Here is a 12,925-nt window from a genome sequence, read left to right on the forward strand (position 1 = left end):
CATTTTAAGGTAGCAGGAACTGAGTTCAGTAGTGTCTGGCGTTTTTTTGTTTCTTCCACACACACTTTTTATTCTGGGCTGGAGGGAGAGGCTGGTGTTTTGTCTCCTTGGAAACGTGGAGCTTCTGATGAACTCACCCAGCCTTTTTGGGCAGAGGAGTTGTCAGCCTATTGTGAAAATGTTCTCCCCATTCTGTTTGCCCAGAGCTGCCACCGCTGTCTCTGATGTGACTTTTGTTTGTGAACCTTAGACCCCAAAATCTTAATGCAGTCACTGTAACTGGCCCAACAGGTTTTGTCTGGCCTTGGTGTAGAGATGGATGCCGTCTTCTACCAGAGCATAAACAGTTCCATAGGTGGCAGTGGGGCCAAGCCAAAGGCTGACGCCCAGGGATCGAGCCCACATCTGCAGTGACATCACCAGGAAAATATGATGCTGGTGGTTGGCAGGGCTGCCAGAAAGCCTTATTTTTAACTTGATCTCCACCCTGCAACTTGACAGCCACAGTGGGTCTGTATGCAGACCAACCCACACACCTCTAACCATAGGCAGAGGTTGTCCCCTGTTCTAACATTATCCCACAGACAGAACTGCCTCTTTGAGCCCGGGTAGTAATAGTCAGGTTTCTGTCTCCTGAGCCCTCCGTTCAGGAACAGGGTCCCCAGAAGAGAGCAAGCACTGTCTCTTCTTCAGCACCTCTGGTCCATGTTCTTTGTTCCTGAGCATGCATGTCTTGCTGCCTCATTTTCTTTGAGGTTATGGGTCAAACTGGACGAAACAAACAGACAAAGGAGTCTCCTGCCTCCATGGCCATGATGCCTCCTTGAAGGCAGTCTGTGAGGTGGGAGTAGGGGCAGTGGGTTCACACGGGGAGGACTGGTCATTTAGTGCATTTTGGTTTGTTTTTTGACAGTCTAGACCAGAAATATTGTGATATGCACCTTTAAATATAATTTTTGTAACCAGAGTTTCTCACCAACACCACCCCCTTTTCCCTCTTAAATGTTCAACTGAGTGTAATTGTCTGTTGATTTGGGGTAGGGGGAATGATGTTCTGAAAGTAGCTAAAAAAATCATTAAAGGTTATGTGAAAATTAGTTTGAACATTTATTTTTGCCCCAGTATGGTCTCATGGGGAGTAAATGGTTCACCCTGGAAGGCCTGTAGTTCTTTTATACCAAGAAGATTGTTGTCTGTGCTAATGTCCACATAATAAATGGGGTCAAGCCCATTGCCCTTCATTCTGAACAGGGCAACAAAAATATGAGAAGAAGAAAACAGCCAACAAAGCATAATTCTTGGTTGTTTGTAGAAACCTCCCACTCCTGTCTTTATTTGCTGCCAGCAGGATATATATTTCCTTTTTTTTTTTTTTTGCAGTGTCCTAGAGGCCTGGGGGAGCAGGGGAGCAGGGGTGGAGGAACACGAGGGGGCTGCTGTCTGCGTCCTCTCAGGCAGTCACGGGCAGAGATTGTCTTTAGCAGTGCCCTGCCACTTCGTAAAACCCCGAGTGCCTTGGCTTCTTTTACTATCCATTCCTCCCAGCCAACTCTGACTGTTGGTTGCAGAGTCTTATCGGTCTTCTTATTCCAAAAGTGAGGATACCATGGGGAGTTCCCTGGTGGTCCGGGTGGCAGAACTCTGAGCTCTCACTAATGAGAGCGCTGGTTCCATCCCTGGTCAGGGAGCTGAGATCCTACAGACTGTACCACAGGGCAAAAAAAAAAAAAAAAAGAATGTTAAAAAAAACAAAAGTAAGGATACTATAGATAGGCTTCCCTAGTGGCTCAGATGATTTAGAATCTGCCAGCATGCAGGAGACCCAGGTTTGATCCCTTGGTTGTGAAGATCCTCTGGAGAAGGGCATGGCAACCCTCTCCAGTTTTCTTGCCAAGAGAATTCCATGGATAGAGGATCCTGGTGGGCTACAGTCCATGGGATCAGGAAAGAGTCAGACATGACTGAGTGACTAACACCATAGAAAGAGCGAGCTACAGCTCTTATTCATTTGTACTGGAGATTTTTGGCTCTTTTGGCCCTGTGGCTTATCTGGAGTCTTCTGGAAAAGACACAGACCACACTCTGCTGTTGGCCACAGATGCTGCCAGGGACTTACATTAGAGATGCTCCCCAAGGAAGATAAGATTCATCCATGAGGGGTTGCCCCAAATGATTCTTGAATCTTCAGATTCCAGAATGAGCGCTATTGCTAGAACTTCCAGGCCTAGGTAAATTAATGTCCACAGATAAATGTGTCTCATCAGATAACATTCAGTCAGCTCTGGGCTTTCTGCACCAGTGATCCAAATCCCTGGGCTACACAAACATTTGCACTCCATCTGCAGCTGTGTCTCCGGCGGCATTTCAGCACAAGCACGCACCACCAACTTGGCAGTGTGTAGGAGATAGATGTTTGAGGGACTGGAGTATCTAAATTTATTTTATTAGCAGATTCTTGGAGCCAGCTCATCCTTCTTCACAGAGGAGGAAGTTTTTCTTGATTTTTACTGTACCAAGTTCAAAAAAACAGATTCACTTAATGATCCACATCATTTCACCCTAACCCCACCCTGCATTTCTACTTAATAAAATCTGGGTTAGATTTGAGCAGGTTTGGGGTTAGATGTTGGAGTTATCAAGACACTTGATTCTTAAGTACTGTAGAACATGAGAAGGCAGGAATCTCCCCCACCCACCCCTAGTCATGACTTGGGTTGGCTCCATGTCGCTGTCTTTGCCTCAAGGTGTGTTAGCTCATGAGGCAGTGAGGAATCTCTGAGGCTGAGCCCGGACGCTGCTGCAGACTGGGATTGGGTTGATGACAAAACCGTTCCTTTCCAGTGTGTTACTCTGAAATTACCATGGACTATAACTTCATAAATATCTGACTTTAAAGTTCCAGAAAGAATATAGACCGCCTCTTACATATATACAATGGAATATTACTCATCCCATTATAAAGGATGAAATAATGCCGTTTGCAGCAACATGGATGGACCTGGAGAGTGTCATACTGAGTGAAGTCAGTCAGACAGAGAAGGAGGAATATCCTATGACATCCCTTATATAAGGAATCTGAAAGGAAATGGTACAAATGAACTTACAAAATAGAAGGAGACTCACAGACTTAGAAAACTAACTTATGGTTGTCAGGGAGAAGGGACAGTTAGGGAGTTTGGGACGGACATGTACACACTGCTGTATTTTAAATGGATAACCAACAAGGACCTCCTGTATAGCACATGGAACTCTGCTCAGTGTTATGTGGCAGCCTGGATAGGAGGGGTATTTGGGGGAGAATGGATACATGGATATGTATGGCTGAGTCCCTTCACTGTTCATCTGAAACTATCACAGCATTGTTTATCAGCTGTACCCTAATATGAAACAGAAAGATAAAATATAAAGAAGGCCCCCCAAAAGAATATAGACCGCCTTTGACTTTGGTGTCAACCGACCAGATAGAAGCGGTGAGCACAGAACTGTGCTGGTCACTTTGCCATTAGTTGCAGGTCCCAAAGCCAGATTAGAAATGGGACATGAAGGGTTAGGGTTGCATGACCCACTGATATTTGGAAGGACTGAGGCCTCTGGACTTTGGGAGTGAAGTAGAGCCCACAGGTCCTCATCCAAGTTAGAAGCTGGCCTGTGCCCCCTTCCCTCTGTGGGCCTCAGCGTGAAGACTGGTTCTGTGTGAGATGGTTTCCTGCCTTGCTCCTGCCAGACTGAGCCCTCTTCTCTGACCGAGAGGACAAGGTTTTCTGAACACCTCTACTCTCCCGCAGCTCCCACCATTACCAATAACAGGTATCACTGATTTCTGCTGTCCTGTTATTTTCCTAATATTCTGTCTTCTTATTCTGTTAATCAGTCTCAAAGAAGACAAAGCAACAAAAACAGGATTTTTTTTTTTTTTTTTTTTTTAACCACCGTTACTTCCAAAACAGGCTGAACTAGGTGGAGAAGATAGACTTACCGTGAGATTTGCTAAGCCTTAAATAAATCCCATGTTGAACTACCCTGAGTGCATTTTATATAAAATCTTTGTTAGGAGAGCCGTGCTGGCATGTATTGTTGTAGAGATGGGATTTTATGGACTGGCCACAGAACCTGCCTGTTTTTTATATCTCTTGTGAGGGAGCATTTGCTTTTGTTCTAACAACCAGCCAGAGAAGAATGTCCCTGTTAAATTCAGGTCTAATTGCACAAATACAAAAAATGAACTAATAGTAACAGGTAATAGTAATACCATGTGATAAAAAGCTGAAAGAATGGCCCCAAAGCACTAGAGTTCAGAAGAGGAAGTGGGCCTTCTGGATGGAGTGTCAAGAAACCCTACCCATTGGGTGGGGTTGCAACTGGATTCAAGAGGAGAGGCTCAGGTGTGGATGGCCATAGAATAGAGGGGCCGTGTGTCAGCGTGAGGAAGAGTGAAGAGAGCACTTGGGGTGGCCGTCAGGAGGAAGCTGGTGTAGGGAGAGCATCCTGGCTAAAGTGGAGTTTGCTTTCAGAAGGAGTGATGACAGTCAGTCACTTTCAGTGTTTGCTGTTATACACATAATCTGTTTAATTCTCAGTCTAATGAAGTGGACAACTTACACTTTAGAGAAGAAGCAGTATCACCACTGAGGAATATAACTTAGATTCCAGCCACTCTCCTGTATGTTGGGCCCCTCATTTCTCATTGAGCCCTACTGAAGGAGAAGATTGTCCTGGGGAATGGGTCCCCACCAGGAAGGAAATGGGCAGGAATTAATGAGATGCGGTATGTTGTTTCCCCTTTAATTTTAATTGGACAAGAATCATTTTATACTCTTCTTAAAACTGAAGAGTGTGATGTGTAGGGAGGTGTTTGGGGACTTAATGTGAAATAAGTTTGACTGTTGTATCAGACGAGATTTTGGAATTAGTGTTTCCGTCCTCCTCTGTGTATTAAGTAGAGGCATGCATATGTGTGTAGCAAGCATTGATTTTTGATTAAAAGGCAAAGACATAAGCAAGTCTCCGTCACTCTGGCACACTGACCTGTAGTGTCTTTTTCTCTATTTCTTCTACACCTGAATGAGAGATGAGCAGGCACTTTAGAATTTGCTTTGTGTGCTAGTGAGTCGTTTCCCCTCCAGCTTACAGACTGTGTTTATAGCTGGAAGGGACTAGGGGCCCCAAAGCTAGATCCCTTGATTTCACAGATGCTGTAACAGTAAGCAACCAGCAAAGCCATCCAGCTGGTGTTCGGCAGTCAGCTTCTCCCAGCTCCCAGGATTGGCTTTCTGTCTCCCTGCAGCCCTGGAGATCTATTGCTCCAGGTGGCTTCAAGGTGGCTCTGGACACATGGAGAAAAGTCAGAGGGAGCGGGGCTTAGCAGGGTGGAAGAGTGGCCCAGCTCCCCTGGGTCCTCCCAAAATCCCCTGCCAGGAGTCCTCCTTCAAGTCATCCTCGTCTATTCATGGAGGCTAAAAATAGCTCCAGGAAACGTTTGCCTTGTCTTTCCCATCTCTGCTGCTGCTGCTAAGTCGCTTCAGTCATGTCCGACTCTGTGCGACCCCATAGATGGCAGCCCTCCAGGCTCCCCCGTCCCTGGGATTCTCCAGGCAAGAACACTGGAGTGGGTTGCCATTTCCTTCCCATCTCTAGGCTCTGACAAAAACCCTGCCATTGTAATCACTCCACCGTTCTACAAACCCAGATGCCCCACAGCGTGTAATTGGTCTAAACTCAAGGCTGAGTCCACCATGAACCTGGAGGGGCCATCCAGCTCCCTTTTCCCTTTCTAAGGCGAATTTGCCCAGGACCACCCCACTTCTGAGGGGCGGGGCTTGAACTGGCTGCTCTACTAAGCAGTTAAAATTACCTTGTCAATTGCTGGAGGTTGGTTACTTAGCCCTGTCATTCCCACTCTTTTGGAGCTGGAAAGATGATGGGTCTGGAGCCAGCCCAGATGGATTGGAGCTGTGGTTGATAAAGATTTGGGACCAGAAGGGACTAAGGAAGGGAAACAGGAAACGTGACCACAAAGCAGAGGAACACGGCCCTGGTGTGGAAGAGCAGGAACCCTTGTTAGGATTTAAAGGAGGAGCCATAAATACAGGCATTTCCTCAGAGGAACCCAGGCCTGCAGCGCACCCCCCTTTGTTTGAGTTGCACGTGAGTCTGGTATTGATCCTTGACTCCACATTCATGGCATCTCAAACTGCCCCATCAGAAAGGACAGCAGAAGACAGAAATGTGCATGTTGCCGTGGGAACGGACCTTAGTCACACTGGGAATTTGACAATAATTAATGGAGACAAGACAGGGAAGGTTTCTCTTCCTGGCAGAAAGAGCCATTCTTGGGGTGAGGCTTCAGAAAGTGTTTATTACTGAGAGATGCGCCCCTCCCCCAGATCCTTTGTGTTCAGTTTTCTCCATTGTTATCTCTTCTTTCTTTTGAGAAGGTGGAAGTTGAATAAAATAAAAATAGCTCTTCTGGAAAAAAAAAGGAAAACTGTCTGCCAGATCGGGACCCAAGCCTCGTTATTTCCTTTCACATACTAATGTGTTTGTACTGCACTTGGTTCCCGGTGTAGCCTGAAGGGGGCACATTATGGAATCCCAGCTCACCACACCAGCCAGCCATGCCATCACCTCACCACCCCTCTAAACAGATGTGTTCTCATCTGTACAATGACAAAAATAATAATTGTTATTACTGTGTAGTGTTAGTGTGAAGATTAAATGTGATAAGATAGAAACCACCTAACAGGTTAACCCAGTCGCCCAGAAAATGGCAGCTAAGAATTGTTAGATATTGAGAGCTTTGCTGTTTTCATGACCTAATATATGTTTCTGCGTGTAGGTCTGTGCAATCATTATTAACCCTTCTAAATTAATTCCCTGTGATGATTCTCCCTAAACCTGCCCAAATACCATTTAAAGCATCAAAACACTTCAGAGACCGTCTCTGAACACATCTTAGGAGTTGCTATTCTTGAGTTTTAGTCTTAATTCCTACTTCTCCTCCTGTATCATCTAACCTTGCCACATCTGGTTTGTTCTTTTGGTTTAAAGGAGATTCATGTGCCACTGAAGCTGAGTGAGTTTCAATTAAGATGAAATGTGGGAAAGTGTTTGAAAAACATGGAGAGAGGTGCAGTGAGGCGATGAAGCAACTTTCACTGCCTAACAGTTAACCTAGCTTGAATTACTAGCTGCACAGCATAATAGTAATATTTAAGCTATCTCTGTAAATCATGCTTTCTAACCTTGTTTCCTAATACGCTTTGAATTGCAGAGGTCTTACTATGTCTAGACACCCCAAGTGTCGAGGTTTGGGTATCTTCGCATCCTTGCCCCTCCCTCCTTCCATCTCCTCTTCCCTCCAGATACCAGCTAGTCATAAGTTTTCTCTACCACCATTTCCTTTTATTCCTGTAGAGTACCATTTAGGGTGTCAGGATTAGAAGAATAATATCATTACCACTGTTTGGGGGCACATTCCAATCTGGTATTAAATTTGTCTTTCAACTGATGTGTATCAACTTCTCTGGCTCTCAGTGGGAGAGTTCTATCTAGACCCTGAACATTTCTTGTTTGTCTACAGAGAAGTGTGTTATTTCTAAACAATTTGAAATTCAGGTGGGGCATGCTCCCCCCGCCCCCCCCAACAACTTTAAGAAGAATTGTTGGGAGGAAAATCCTTGAGGTGCCTCTGTTTGTAGATCCATTTTGTGGATTTGAGAACACCATAATGATTAGTTCACCATTTCATTTATGGAGCAGCTGTTTGAGATTATTACCGATATTATCCTCATGTTAGAGGTAAAAGTTGAGAAACAAGGTGCCAATTTGCTAGAAAGTGGGGAAACTGTAACTTAAATTGTGGATATTTTAACAAGAGCAGCAGCATCTATACTGAATTGCCCAGCAGAAGCATATTCATGGATCTGGTTTGTTCGTGTTTCATGTTTTAAAAGATGTAATGGCCAGGAGCAGTAGGAAAATTAAAAATAAAACAACTTTAGAGAGAGAAAAGCAGAGTATCAACCCCTGCCCAAATCTTGGTTTGATTTTTGGAAGAATTGCAAAAAAGTAAAACCAAAGTGGGGTGAGGGGTCTCCTGAAAGTTTTCCATTTCCTCGACTTTTGGAAATGGGTGAGGTTTGTTTTTTTAACTAAGAAGTCTAATCATTTACCCAACCAAAGAGGTTTCTCTGCCATCTTTATTTCAGTTCCTTCCCTTGTGTTCCATGCAGTAGTGTTTCTGATGGCTGGTGTTAACAGGAACTTGCGTTGCATTTGGGTCAGGGTGAACCATCCTCAGCCCCCACCTGGCATGGCCAGTCAGCATCAGTGCGGGGTCCCTGCCACTTGACACTTTTCCAATCTGCAGGAAAGCATTTGGACCCCTCCCGTACCTCCCACACCCCTGCACCCCATATTCATATGGAAATGAACACGCAGTCCACTGGGATTTTGTAGGAGAGAACAGAGGCTTGAGGGGTCTCCTGCGTGTTTGAGGTTGTTCTTCAAGATCAGGTCAGAAAGAACTGTAGTTAGGCCTGGAGCAGCCTGAGAAGGTCCTGACAGCCCCCAACGTATTCCCTATCTTGCTGCTCAGATTCTGTCAGATGACAGAACTAAAACGGTGTGGTAGAGAGTTTGATGTCTTTTATTCAAGGGGACATAGTCCATGGATGGGGCAGTGCTGCCTCACAAGCAGTGGTGGAACTCTCTGTCTAAGAGAGTGACCCTTTGTGTTCAGGCTCCTTGACAGGCCTTTCTCTCCAGTGCAGGCTGACTTAAGTTTGTCATGTGGGCGACCTCTGTTTTGGGAGTCCTGATCTTGGTGGCTCAGACCCTAAAGAATCTGCCTGCAATGTGGGAGACGTGGGTTCGATCCTTGGGTTGGGAAGATCCCCTTGAGGAGGGCATGGCGACCCACTCTAGTCTTCTTGCCTGATGAATCACATGGACAGAGGAGCCTGGTGGGCTGCAGTCCATGGGGTCACAAAGTCAGACACGGGCTGAGTGATGAACACTTTCACTTGACGTGTACACAAGTTGACTTTACAAACCCTAATTCCACCCACACTGTTTCTCTCACAATGAGTTAGGATGAAACCTTTTCTGGCCAGTCAGAGGCGGACTTGGGAGACTATATGAAACCTTTTCTGGCCAGTCAGAGGCGGACTTGGGAGACTATCTGCCACAGTTAGCACAACATTTGCATCCTCGCCACTCTGCAACTCCAGGCCCAACCTGCACTGTGTGGTCATGGGCTCGCTGGTCAGGGCACAGGCCGCGAAGAGGAAGAGGCCTCAGAACAGCCCTGAAGAATGCCAGGAGCCCTCCCCCCAGAATTCACACGCTTTCTTGGAGGCAGTGAGTCCACACCCCTCGACTTCGGTCCAGTTTCAGCAGGAACCTCAGTTGTCCACCTTGACAGGAGGAGAACGGGGGCTCACTATAGGAACCTTAGATGGAGTCCACCCCTTTTTATGGACATCTGAGATCAGACCTTTTTCTTACCTCCCAGATAGCTTGATTTGCTGTGCCGTTGTCACTTGACCTAACATGAATCACGGATCCTAGCATTCCTGACATTCCAGGAATGTAAGTTGTGAGTATAAAGCATAGTCCATGCTCCCAAGCCAGTAGTCGGGTTAAAAGTAGTAACAGTACATGTGAGTAACAGCAAAAATGTAAGATATGTGATGAGTTCCTGAACCCTGTGGTCCAGACCATAAATGTATGGGTTTGGGGGGAAGGGGGTCCTGTGACAGTTGAAGTGGTTGGAAATGACTTCTAGCAGGAAAGATGTGCCTTGACCTGAACCTCGAAAGGTGGGTGGGGTATGATGAGATGTCTCGGGAGAGAGGATGGCAGCCAGATCAGGGACATCTCTGAGCCAGGATGGGTATGTGCAACCTGGTGGCAGCTTTGTGGGCTTGTGAGATCAGCTCGAGGTGCAGCTTCCATAGAGGGGGGAGTTATGGGTGAAAAGAGGGGTAGGAAGGGTGGAGCCAGGCAGTGGAAGCGTGAGCTTGCTGTAGACACACAGGAGGTGATAGTGACCCATTGAAGATTTTTGAGTGTGTATCTTTATCTATTGCTTTGTTTATTTAAAATATTCACCTTGAAAGGGCCTTTTTTGGATTTTAATATAACTAAATAAAAGGAACAGACATTTTGGGGCATTCCAATTAGACCACTGTTGTATTTTCTTTCCTTTAACTTTTCAGCAAGTCACACCCTTTTACTCAACCCCCTCCATCATCCTCACAAACCACCACTTGAAAATTCTCCTGATTTTATAGCATGTCCTCCCTTTCTCATTTTGAGCAAACTTCAGGAAACAACCCAAACCAGCAGGTGGCAAACCTATTTTTACATTTAAAGCAGCCAGAAAATCCTCAGCGGTGTTCTGCCATGCATCTGCAAAAATTCCATGGATGGCAGTGCTAGCTATGAAATTCTTTGTGAAAATTGGGCTCCTTTTTCTCTGAACTTCCAGCTTCCATGCTTACGTAAATTATGTCGCTTCCATGATAAAACAAACCTCTGAAGGGTGATCGGTTACCATCCCTTAAGTAAACTTCTCTTTTTCTCTTTCTTAGTATTAGATAAATACTGAATGAACATATATTTTTTTAACATTTTGGTGTGGGTTGGAGAGCACTGCGTGAATGGGACTATGTGAACTCTCTGGACTGTAGCTCTGAGCTGATTTCTGCCCTCCTGGATGATCTGTTTCTACCTTCTGCTCTTCTGTTTTAGCCTAAACCCACCAAGGGACGAATGCGCATCCACTGTCTGGAGAATGTGGACAAGGCCCTTCAGTTCCTGAAGGAGCAGAGAGTCCATCTTGAGAACATGGGGTCCCACGACATCGTGGATGGAAACCACCGGCTGACCCTCGGCCTCATCTGGACCATCATCCTGCGCTTCCAGGTAAGGGACTCGGCCTGGCCACCGGGCCTCCCTGCCGAGTGTGAGCATCCCTGCAAAACTGGGCTCCCCTTCCAGGGCGACCAGAAGGACCAGGTGGAAATGGCATCTCAGAGTCAGGTGTGCTGCACATCACATTCGGCTGCCCTCTGGGCATGTGGCAGCTGCTATCTCCTCCCTCAGTTTTGCTGCTCCTGAAAGTCTCGACTCTCTTGGCAGTTAAGGGGGTTTCTGGGCCTAGTCTCAGCCCACCACTGGTGTCTGCTACTCAGCTTTCAGGAGTAGAGGTGTATAGGTGTGGTCAACGCTAGGTTACTACTGGTAGACTATCTGAACTTCAACAGATCATGGTATGCATTGCAGAATATTTTAGGCTAAGCTGCATAGGATTGTGACATCTGTGTGGGTTCTGTTTTCACCTTCTCATTCTCCTTTGGGTGTAAGGAAGCAGTTTTCAGGGGAGTGTGCAGAAGCCTTATGCTCGTTTGAACTGACGATTTTATGGGTTTGTTATACCCAGGGGTAAGGTTATAAGTATAGAAACACTCTCAAGGTCATTCTGTCAATTTGCTTCACTTTGTGAGGGGAGGGAGGAGCCTTGCAAGGATCACGAGGCCAGTCAGGGCTGCCACGCTTGCTTCTGACCCCTAAGGAGAGAGCTCAGCCTTTCCTGTCTGTGTGGCACCTCCGGCCTGATGACTGGTTCTTTCTCCAGGCTGTTGCTTCATGCTTCTGCTTTTCAATTAAAATCTGAAACGCAGGAAACGCTTCTTACCTAGCATCAGGTTACTTTGCAAACAAAAGTTCTAACAGTTCTCTCTTCTCAGAGTCTGTTTTCTGTGTCTTCCCTCTTCGTTAAGCCCCTCTGATGATGCTTGATTGATTTTTTCTTCCCTAGGTAAATAAAAAGCTCACCAACAAAGAGCCACAACAGAAATCACATTATTCAGTTCATTTCAGTTCAGTTCAGTCGCTCAGTCGTGTCCGACTCTTTGCGACCGCATGCCTCCCTTTATATTCTTACTAAAATGCTGAAATCACCCTCTAACCCGTCGCTTTCCTTCTCGCTTCCCTTGGGATTGGGCTATAGCTTAGTGGTATGGGTGGGTATGTGGAAGGAGGCTAGGGGTCTAAACCAGAGCTGTTCAGAACCTGAATGGGGGGTTCCTAAGCCTGGACCGATAGATCATCTGACTTCTTGGGAAGGCTTTTTACTCAGGTTCCCAGGTTCCAGCCCCCAGTGCTTCTGATTAAATGGGTCTGAACGGAACTGAACTGAGGCCAGGAACCATTGTTGAAGATGACATTATTAATGGAGTGACTTTATTTTGCAAACAGAACTCTTCTATGGGTTTCTGTTGTTTGGTTCCTGAATGATTTGAAAATAGAGTGAACACCATTAAATTCACTGATCACTGCTCTTGGCCTTAGGCCAACAGAGGTGAACTGAGCAGGCCCTCCTTGGGCCTTGCCTCAGTTCCCTGGAGTAAGAAGTTCTGTTTCTCTTGCCTTTGGCCTGTAATCAGAGCGTGGAAGGGCATCCTGACAATGGCCTCCCTTGACAGCAGGTTGGTGCCCACAGCCCTTGGGTTGTGAATTGGGTTGAGTCACTGACTAATTAATTTCTGGCCAGCTTGCCTTTTTCTGTGCTTAAACCTGTAAATGCCAATACGTACTTTCTCCCTTTCCTCTAAGGAAAGAAACACAGGCTTATGTCACTGCGCGGCCTGTGGGGATTGGTGTCTGCCATGCCCCTGCCTCCTGAAGCAGTTTTATCAATCCATCCCCTGTTCTGCAAACACTTACTGACTCCTCCCCAGCCAAGGCCTAGCTAACATTCTGCCTCCTCTGTGAGGCTTCCCCACGTATTTGCAGAGACCTTTCTCCCCACCACCCCCCAGCTCCTGAATGTACAATCTCGTCTTATATTACCTGTGTGTGTGTGTGTGTGTGTGTGTGTATGTGTCCAGGAGCCCCCAAGGTGTGGCCAGCCCTGATG

General features: G+C 46.3%; 1 protein-coding gene across 6 annotated transcripts in view; it reads left to right on the top strand.

The window, feature by feature from the left end:
- Nucleotides 1-12,925, top strand: part of SPTBN1 (spectrin beta, non-erythrocytic 1) — a 211,195-nt gene that overhangs the window by 143,161 nt on the left and 55,109 nt on the right. For all 6 annotated transcript variants that reach the window (XM_027555290.1, XM_027555291.1, XM_027555292.1 and 3 more), the window contains one exon: nt 10,756-10,929. In XM_027555290.1, coding sequence (XP_027411091.1) covers nt 10,756-10,929 — 174 coding nt within the window. The remainder of the gene's footprint in view (nt 1-10,755; nt 10,930-12,925) is intronic.

Source organism: Bos indicus x Bos taurus, chromosome 11, assembly GCF_003369695.1.
Source record: "Bos indicus x Bos taurus breed Angus x Brahman F1 hybrid chromosome 11, Bos_hybrid_MaternalHap_v2.0, whole genome shotgun sequence".
Lineage (NCBI taxonomy): Eukaryota > Metazoa > Chordata > Mammalia > Artiodactyla > Bovidae > Bos > Bos indicus x Bos taurus.